Consider the following 10,677-nt stretch of genomic DNA (forward strand, 5'->3'; position numbering starts at 1 on the left):
AAAAATACCTTTTTTCATGAGAAATACCATGAAAAAATTAATTTTTTAAATTTAAGTTAATAAAACACAGCATGCACTTTTGTTGAGGGGAAAGTTCTAAAGTGGAAAAGTCATTCATCAAGATGGTGATAATCGAACATTAGCTTAAATCATATCACTCGACGTGTTGGAAATTTGTCTCCAGAAAGCAGCCACACTGGGACAATCCCAATACATGTGCATAAAAGAGCCTGGAGTCTTAAGTATACATAGGTCACAAATAGGAAATGTGATCATTTTCATAGCATGACGTTTCCTGGGTGTTAAATAGCTGGTGTTCAGGGTTTTTGGGTGTGTTGTGGTGGTTCTCCCATACTGTATCCCAGCAGATTTCTACATCTCCCATAAAGTAAAGGTCGTTCCCCCATACATTTTCTACAGGGAGCCTAGCATGAGGATCCAAAATAAATTTATATAATTTAGAAACAATGCCACGTGCCTGACCCCATGAGGCAAGAAGTTCTTGTAAAGGATGAGTTGGGAGAGGCACACCCCTTGGCACACCGTATGCTTTCATGGCCGATCTGAGTTGTAAATAAAAGAAGAATGTAGAATCTGGTAGATTGTACACACTTTGTAGGTCACTAAAAGAACACAGGCCATCATTGTTCATAAGGTCTTTGAGAACACTGACACCATTATCCCTCCACCTAGGATGGAAAAGGATGGATAAGGATGGAAAAGTTATTAAATATAGGAGAGTGTTTATGCAACTTCAGGTTGGTGTTTGTGTGATTCAACACTGAATGACAGGTTCTAAGAAGAGAAGAAATTATTGATCCTAATTGTGTTCTGGCCTCTTTAGGAGGTATATTAGAATACATTAAGTCTTGCAGCCTGTGTGGTTTGGATAGATTCTCTTCAATTGGTTTCCCAGAAACAGAGGGCTCAGGATTAAACCGTACAAGCTGTCATAAAGTGAAGTGGTGAGTGGTGAGTGGTGAGGGAGAACGCAGGGAGGACCCAGGATGACGATGATGATGAATTTAATGTTAATGTCGAGGTACAGAACAACGGGGAGCACAAAGAAGACAGGGGAATAGACTGGTACACACGATGAGGATCCGACAAGAGACGAAGACAACAGTTGGACTTAAATACACAGGGAGGGTAATCAGTAAACTAGACACAGCTGGAATCAATCAACAGGGAGGATAGGACAGAGACTCACAGGGAACCAGCACTTAACACAGAAAATCTCAAAACAACAACACAGAAAAACACAGATTACAACACAAGCAAAGGTCGGAGCACAAAGGACCAAAAATACATCTTGAAATTTGGTAGACCTAAGCCCCCAAGTGTTTTATTTCGTTGAAATGTTCTTAATTTCATACGAGGCTTCTTCCTATTCCAAATGAATTTAGATATGAGAGAGTGTAGCTTTTCCCAGTAACCCCTTGGCGGTGCAAGAGGAATCAAAGTTAACACGCAGAAGAAAATCCATTTTAATTACTGACACACGGGCTTGAAGAGCATTTGGGAGTTTTGACCACCATTGTCGATCTTTCTCAATAAGATTAAATGCGCTCTGGAAGTTGTGTGAAGCTATATGAAATATGGAGGGAGAAATCCAGAGGTATCTAAAATGGCTCACCACTGGGATGCCAGATGGCAAGGGGAGGGTTGGTGCGACTGAATTTAGATGCAACAATGATGACTTACTCCAGTTATTTTCTGGGCCAGCGGTTCAAGGGAGAGGGCAAGAAGTAATGGGGCGAGGGGGCAGCCCTGGCGTGTGCCCCTTAGTACAGGGAATAGAGAGGAACAAGTATTACCAGTATGCACCATTACAGATGGGTTAGCATAAAGAACCTTTACCATTTGGATAAATTGCAGACCTAGTTTAAAATTGTCCAAGGTGGCCCAGAGATAAGGCCACTCCAGTCTGTTGAACATTTTTTCAGCCTCGAGAGACAAGACAGAGCATGGGGAATCAGATGTCTTTGATACGTGAATAATGAGTAGCAAGCACCGTAGATTGTCAGATGCCAATCTGTCTTTTATAAATCCGGTCTGATCATTATCACTCTAGATAAATAGCTTTCAAGTCGCGTTGCAAGTACTTTCACATAGAGTTTGACATCCCCATTTAAGAGGGCCAAGGGTCTGTAGTTACTGTATTGTGCATTGTGTATTAGATTTGAGAAGCAATGTGATTATCATGGCATTGGTACTTGGATTGAATGAACCTTTGTCAATTGCCACATTAATTATGGTGAGCTGAGTGTATCCCAGAAGGCGAGTTATAACTCTGGAGGGACACCGTCCCAACCTGGGGATTTACCTTTCCTCATAGAGGCAAAGGTAACGAAATGGAGGCACTAAGTTTTTCTGAATCCTGATCAGCAAGAGTAGGGAGCTGAAGATTCAGAAAAAACTGCTCACATTTTTCAGCATTCAACACTACTTCAAAGGAGTAAAGGGAAGAGTAATACGTTTTGAAAACCCAATTAATTTCGCAGGGTTCAGTAAGGGTACCAGTAGGTGTTTGAATGGCCATAATGTTGGAATATTTCTCATTCTGCTTCAGACTTAAGGCCTTCACCACTATTTCCTCATTCTTCCTTTCTTTTTTGCTGTTATTCCCAGGTACTGTAATGAAAGTAAATGTTTTACCAGAGAACATGTGGATGGACACGTTATCTGTGTCCTTTAATTAGTATCATTTCACCAAACTGATTAAAATTACCATATTTTCTAGGGGTGTAGTGATACAATAATTTCACTATACAATACGATATACGATATTCTGGTCACAATACGATATGTATCACAATATTTGTTGAGCGATACAATTCACTATCGCTTTTTTACGATTTTCTGAAAGATTTTAGAAGGACAGAGTGATTTTAGTGACATTTTGTGTTCCATAGACTTGAATTTAGTTAACTGAAAACTGATTAAAAGCACCAACTACACAATACCTGACTCTGATTGGACAGTCTAACAGTCTGCAGCTGGACAAAATGAATCAAAGACGCAGTGAGAGAATTAGTTTCTGTCATTTAATTCATGTGGATTTGACATAAAACTCAAAAGTTTAAACGGTAATCCAGAAACAGAGTGGGGAGATTATCAGCCTCTGTAGACTCTCAATATGCAAATGATTGTACTTATGTTTTTTCTTTTGGACACTGTGGCTGCATTTTGGAGTAAAATGCAGCCACAAATGCAGTCTTTTAGACTATGGGAAAAAAGGCTTTTCTACCTTGGCTCCCGGAGTTAGCCGTGGCTGTAAGCTGCTTTCGTAACTGCTAAAGTAGTGGCTCCGCCTCACCCCGCAGTGATCGACTCCCTGCAGCTACGCAGCGCCGCTATTCCCCTGCTTGGATCTCTGAGTAGCTGCCTCTCAGACTGCCAGCATCTCATAGTACTCTCAGTCTCTGATACTTTTTGTCTGTTGCTAATAAGAATGATCGATCAGCCATTGTTATCATGGAAATCCTCACTGCGCCGCGGATTCCGGCTGGGGTTTTTTTCCTCTTCGTCTTCCTGCTCAAAACACAGCGCCGCTGCCTGCTGCGCACCCGCTTCGGATGTTATCATCCCATGTTCATTCTTCAGGTAATCCTTTATATACAGAACAGAAACCGCTAAGCTAAAAACTAATTACGAAGTGAATGCCACCAGTTAAAATTTGCATTAATTTCGCGATTTCACTGCTTTTGCAGCTGCTCATTTCGCGCCGCTACTCCTTTCCACTTCTCCGTTCCGCTTCTCTTTCACGGTTACTTGCGCAACTTTACTTCGTTTCTCAGGAACAGAATACAGCCCATCGTTATTTATTGAAGATTTTACATTTCCAAAAACAGGAATCTAATGTTTCGTTTCGTTTTGTACGTTTGGAAGCTCATTCCCTCACATAATCGGAAAAGCCGGGGAATGGCGGCGCTTTTGACATTTGTCTGACATTCGGAAAAATATTTTAGCATAACTCAGGTTATACTTGGCCTATTAACACAATTTAAAAACTGGTGTGTAGTTTATAATGTGCACTTTAAGCTCAAGTTGAAAGTGAGACTGAGGGAGGCGGAGTCTGGCTGCTACGGTAACAAACTAGACGTTAAAAAGAGCTGTCAGGCTATGGACCCCTATGGTTTAACGGATCGATACTCGCGGATGAAAAATCGACACTTTCCGAGGGCGGAAAATATCGATATGTATCGCCAAATCGATTTATTTATACAGCCCTAATATTTTCCCAAGTTCTAACTTGTAACATGACTTACAAACCATGACTTTTACTTTTTGGTAGTTACAATCCTTCTTGGCAATATCTTGTTTGGTGTTGTTTTTGGTTAGATGATTGAATATTTCATAAGCCAGACATGTTGGCAGTTTAACACTGTATTCTTTTAAGAAACAAGGGCCTCAGTACTGCGTGGGAGAATTGTATATGTAACCCTGTCCGTCTGAGATGACACCTCGCTGTTCCTTAGACTCTGCATTGTGTTTTCTTTAATGGGTTGTTGTCGGAAGGAAACTTGAGGCAGGAATCGGACACACACAGCGGTTGAGATCGTGGTTCAGACCGCTTAATTGGACCACTTGACAGCGCAGCGGCTTCGCCTTCAGAATTCAGGGCAAATCTGCCTGTCAACATTACACAGTTTTTTGTTGTTTTTTTTGGTTACAGATACAACATATATTTAAAAAAAAAGAAGAAAAAGACATAACGATACAAAACTAACTACTTAGACATTAAAAGTAACATTTGGTTACAGTGAGGAGCTGGCGGTCAGTATTGCTTACCTTCAGAATTCACAGCAAATACTAATCGTTATACTCCCAGCACACAGTAACAGAAGCCAAGTACGGCGGACACACTACACCAACTTCCACAACCCAAAGAACAAATCTAACATTTTGGTGACATGCGCTGAGATATTTACATATACATCCACATACACATCCACAACAGCCAGGCATCCCCTCACCTTTTCACCGTCTTGGTTGCACACTACTGAAGGATGGTGCAGCATTGTGCAACAGGAAAGTCCACGCAATAACTTAAATGTATTGTTGATCAGCAAAGTTTTAGTGCATGGCAGCTGAAATGTTATTGTGCCTCCAAGCTGTACTTTTCAGTTGGAATGTTTCACAATTTGAACACCTATATTTAAGACTCAAAGGCTAAAAATACTTGTGGTTTCTTCTATATTCTAGAGTTTTTGAAAGATACTAAAATGTTGTAACATCAGTGTTTTTCTCATTACTGATCAGGACCCTGGAAACTGAATTGGGATCAAGAATCTCTTTAAAAAATGTAATTGTAATCTTTAAAATCCAAAACAGTTGCTGTAAATGCTAGCATATGTTGCATGTTAGTAACACATGGATCAAGTGTTGGCACACTTGATCTATGATTTCTAATTGTACGTGACATAGCCAAATCATCCATTAGAAATAGTTCAAATGATTCTTTAAAAAGATTTCCTGAAGTACCCTGCTTCTCACTGACCGACTACTGCAGATCAGCAAAAAGCCTAGAGAGGCTGACCAAGGGTGGCCAGGTCTAGATGATTGACTTTGCAAACTCAATTTGATCAACTTTGACCTGTGTGATTTGCAGTCCATACATTGGACTGAGATAGTTGAAGGATGACAGGTCATCCATTCCTTTTCCTATTGATAACATTGCTGTTCTTATTCTTAGAATCAGACTAAAGAAAAAAAGCATAAGAAGACAGTGGTGTAAGTCTCCTTAGAAGACAGTAAAACTGTGCCTGGTCAGTGGACTTCCAAGGAGTGAAACTCCAAGCCATGAAGGCTGCAACCTTCATGTGTCCCTGGCCCAACACACCTGACCCGGATGGCAGACTAACTGCCTCAGCATGCAGTCACGTTCTAGTCCAGATAGTAACTGTTTGATTAAGATGTTCTAATGCAGAGGCACATCTAAAGTTTGCTATATTCCATGCCCGTGATTTAGCTTGTCTAAATGATTTTCATCAGACGGCTGTCCTTTTAAGTTCTCTGCTGTTGGAGATGTTCACCTGAGGCAATAACCTATTAACATGTGATAAACCAACTTCCTGCATGTGAAGCAGCTCCAGACTATACAATTGGTCTCTACAGAATTGTGTGTTGCTGTTTGCTCAGCAGTAATTTATTCATTAAACAGGTGAAAGCAGTGAGGAGTGTGTTGGTTTCTCTCCGTCTAATGAAAACTTAAATCCTTTGGACTTTTGCAGATTAGTTGTGAGGTCTTAGGTTTCTCCCAGCATGCCTTATCTCCTCTCCATCTGTGTTCTCTCTTAAAGCCATGGCATTGTGGGTAGTATTGACTTGATTCTTTGTTCCTCAGTCACTGTCCATCGTGGTGCTCATAAAACACACACTTAAGACACACCTTGAAATGTGAAAAGCAGTTCAAACTGCAGAGCAGCTGTGTGGCAGCATTATGATCATGTACACTTTTTCAGAGTTATGGTTGCTTACAAATTACAGCTCTGTGTTAGTGTTAGCAGCAAATCTGAATGCAACCTTCACCAGCTGACCTTATGTCAAACAACTCATGTCTGATATTTTACTTCAAATATTTGCCATCCTTCCTGTTATCTTTTGTAGCCCTCTCTGTCCCACTCTCTTGCAGTCTGAATGAACTGCAGTGATATCTGGACATGTCATAGAACAAAAGTTTCCTTTTAAATAGCCTCTTCCATTGAATGCTTCTTCTGATTCTTTAAGCACCTCACTAGGAGTGAAAATTGGTAAATTTGTGTCTCTTTCACTGAGCTACAGCCTCCACAACAAAGAGTGTGATTGCCCTACCTGTATATAGTGCATTCACCAATATGTTTCTTCTGAAAATAAAAATATTTCAGAGTGGCCCGGCCAGAGTCTGGGCTTGACTCTAACCCAAACCTGACATCCATTGGTTTGAGCCATTCTCCCCCTAATCTTTCTATGTACAAATATGTTCAGCTCTTCAGCCTGCTTGATGTTGTTGACACATCCTGAGGCAACAAGTTCCAACATCATGAAAGCATATTTGGTTGAGGATTCTATTCAACATATGAACATTTTCCAACCACTAATCTATGTGCATGTAACATTTCTGGTTTTTATTTAGATCTATGTCTCTAACATCAAGCAGCTCAACTTTGTTTCTTCTCCTGCAGCCTTCAGTCACTCTGCACCCGACTTGGGTCACAGGAACTCACAGCTGCATGAGCTGCATGAGTTCCTGTTACCCAGGAACCCAGGACAGAAAGCAAGGTCCAACTCCAACTTACTTGCAGATGCTGATGAAAATAAAGGGGAAAGAAAAAAAACTTTGCACCTGAATCAATCTGGAGTTTGAGTTGTTAATGGATTATATCTCCTCTGGAAAGTAGGGCATGGAATGCAGCCATGCTGGGCTTCTTGACAGAAGATAAACAGTAGACAGTGTCTATTTATATAATACTTAAAAAATAGATTTATAAAATAACTGTGCCATCAGTGATTAACCATAGTCGTTCACATCAAATTTTTTACCAATTTGAAGTAGCTCATAATTATAAAGTTCCAGATTTTATTAGCTATTTTTCCAGTTGGCTGAAAAGTCTCCTCTGTTTAGAGCAGCTTCTTCTGCATACTTGCTGTCCCCTCAATGCTTCTGGTAAAATACAAAAAGGACTTCTCAAGACTTTCTTTCAAAAATGACCTTCTTCTTGACACTTGCCAAAATTACAAGGGGTATTATTAGTATTATAGCATTCTTGTCCAAAAAAATAATCCCTCACTAGTGAAGATAAGTAAAGAAAAAATCATAGCTTCTGTGACCAGGAGAAAAAAAAAAAAGAAATGAACATGTCTAACCTTGGTCAATATTTGCCTGATAGTAACCTGAGTTATTACCTCAAATGAAAATGATTTTTAAGATTCATTATGTAAGGCAAAATTTGAAAACCAGTTGCTGGCTTCCAGGTGAATGTCTACTGTGTTTTTAGCTATGTAGCAGCACTATTTAACTAGCCCTGAGCACAGGGAAGCCAATGAGTGACAGCAGTGTGGGAACAGCAGTTTTTTCCCCACCATTATTCCTACAATAGAATGTGTGTATGAAAATATTCATGAGAAGATTTAAGAGTTTCTAAAATTTTCGTGGTTAAGGCGTGTCAAGTAAGGCATGGATGACTGTACCCCGGTGGGTATAGAGTGATTGGAAGGTTGTTGGTTTGATTCCTCCTGTCACTTGTCGATGAGCCCTGGGTAAGGCACTAATTGCCAAGTTGCCTACCAATCGATGTGTTAAGTTGTGCAAATTGTTGACTGTGGCTTAAGTGTAATGTTCTATATAGGTTCAGTCCATACACTATGTAAATGTCTGCATCTTACAATGGACATGCTGAAGTGGCAGTAGGACCATTCATGTGTACATTTTGTGCACTGTGATAACCTTTGCTCTCCCCTCTTTCTGTTTCAGCAAGATTACACTTTGATAGTGGAGGCTTGGGATAAGGACAACGGTACACATGGCAGTGGTAAGAGTCTTTCTGTTCTGATCAAAATGTTCTAAATGATTAAATTTAAGAATTTAAGATACAATGAAAAAAACGCAGAAAGAGCTGAAGCAGCCATGTGATATTGGTTAAACAAATGTGAGATTCTACACAGATCTGGAAGACTTGATAATTTGCTGGCCTGCCTTATCACACAATCAAAAAAGTATTGGAAAGGGCTGAAAGAGTATATTTGTTGCTCCCATCAGTCTGGAAAGAGTGACAGGGGAGTTTCCAAGTTTGAGTTTTTGCAGTTTATATTCACAGAGAAAAATATGTTTTACTTGTAAAGATTTTCTCCATCCACTGTCTCTGCTTATCTGAAATCAGGTCATGGTAGCAAGAGAGACCCCCAGACATCCTTTTCTCCTTTTTGGGGATCCAAATGTAATGCAAAGCAAAATCCTCCATCAACTTCTAAGTCTGCAAAAATCTATTTTAAAGAGCCAAGTTTTAAAATCATTCTCCAGACTATTTCAGAGAAGTCAGAGAATTTGAACTCAAAGGTTACATTTTTTTTAACCTTAAAATTTTACAGAAATTCCAACCCATTTTCCTGATTATTTGGTTGAATTTTAAAAACTCTGAATAACTTCCACATTAACTGGGTCACATTTGTGACCCTCTTGCTCTAACACATATATTTTCAGCTATACTCCTCAATTTTTCTCTGGGAGTCTGATGAGGACATTGGGATGGACACTCAGAACATTGACTATGTGTTCGTTAATTCATTTTGTAACCAACTTGGTGGTACGGTGAGAGACAATGTCTATTTAGAAAATCCATTTGTGGTCAAGCTTTAACTTCTTGATTGATGTCTTGAAATATTGCTTCAATATTTCCTTTGCATTCCCTCTTTTTTCTACAAAATGTAATGATGATCACTCTGGCCAAACACTGTAGTTTCATTAGACCACACAGAACACCACAGAAAAGTATCTCCAAAATGAAAGTCTTTTTACTGAAGTACCTGTAATCTGTCTTTTTATGTTGGTTTTTGAGTAATGGCATTTTCATTTCTAAAATGCCTCTAAACTGGCCTTTCAAACTATGCAGGTACAGGACTAATTTCACTTTGAATCATGATACATTTTTACTGTCTTCAGCCAACCTCTTTATAAGGTGTCCCTCCATTAAACTTAGAAGATGTGAATTACCTTTCATTGGCAGCTTCCCAACCTATGACATCATAATCTGGACTTTTCCAAACTGCAAATTTTTGCGTATTTAAACGTTTGAATTTGAACAATATTATGAAAAAAATATCTCTTTCTTTAATTTGGCGATTAAAACTAATTTGTTTTGTCCTAGCTAATCTCAAACAGGGACTGTTTGGTCTAATTTCATGTCTGTAAAGGAAAAAGATCTGAACGTTGCTGAAATAGTTCTTCTGCTTTATGTAACTGTTGACGTACTGATGAAAATATCTGTTTCTTAAAAACAGTTTGACCAATAAATAAGTACATCGGTAAAGATGAGGCTTTCAGAGGATCTTTATAAGAAAATAAAATAAAGACATTCAGTCTCGGGTGGTTTTCCACAATGTTAAATATGAGGACCTGAAATTAATGTGGTGTACTCTCTTTTTTGACAGTGGCTCTAGTTGTTGTAACTAAATATATTTGTCAGATAAACACCTCTGAGATGTCTGAATATGTCATCTTGTCAGGTTCTTTCTGTAGAAAAACTTGAGGTAGAGGGATTGTTGTTACGGTACTTAAAAATTACTAAGTGTGTTTCTAGTGTGCCTGCAATCAATCAATCAATCAATCAATCAGTCAGTCAGTCAGTCAGTCAGTCAGTCAGTCAGTCAGTCAGTCAGTCAGTCAGTCAGTCAGTCAGTCAGTCAATCAATCAAATTTTATTTGTATAGCACATTTCAGCAGCAAGGCATTTCAAAGTGCTTTACATAATTAAAATAAAAACAGTATGTGACATTGAATAAACAGTGAGATAGAGAAAGATAAAAGATAAAAACATTAAAACCCGCACCCCTTTTAGGACTTCAGTTAAATGTCGTTTAACTGGGACTCTAAACCCTGTAGGACTTTAGTTAAACGTCATTTAACAAGGATTCTCACACCCCTAGATATAGATTTGTTGAACTGGGACGTTTTCCGGGGGGGCTTTACATAGACAGTGT

General features: G+C 39.2%; 1 protein-coding gene and 1 long non-coding RNA gene across 2 annotated transcripts in view; one reads left to right on the plus strand and one right to left on the minus strand.

Moving 5' to 3' along the window:
- Positions 1-10,677, plus strand: part of LOC106935280 (protein jagged-1-like) — a 70,261-nt gene that overhangs the window by 32,269 nt on the left and 27,315 nt on the right. Inside the window, exon 3 of the mRNA XM_015015676.1 lies at positions 8,456-8,513. Coding sequence (XP_014871162.1) covers positions 8,456-8,513 — 58 coding nt within the window. The remainder of the gene's footprint in view (positions 1-8,455; positions 8,514-10,677) is intronic.
- Positions 5,441-10,677, minus strand: part of LOC106935281 (uncharacterized) — a 12,671-nt gene continuing 7,434 nt past the window's right edge. Inside the window, exons 2-3 of the long non-coding RNA XR_001421865.1 lie at positions 8,627-8,638; positions 5,441-5,569 (exon numbers count right to left, since the gene is read on the minus strand). This is a non-coding gene — a long non-coding RNA (uncharacterized LOC106935281). The remainder of the gene's footprint in view (positions 5,570-8,626; positions 8,639-10,677) is intronic.

The sequence above is a fragment of the Poecilia latipinna genome, unplaced genomic scaffold (genome assembly GCF_001443285.1).
Source record: "Poecilia latipinna isolate Pla-1442-1.1 unplaced genomic scaffold, P_latipinna-1.0 Scaffold1941, whole genome shotgun sequence".
NCBI classification, from domain to species: Eukaryota; Metazoa; Chordata; class Actinopteri; order Cyprinodontiformes; family Poeciliidae; genus Poecilia; species Poecilia latipinna.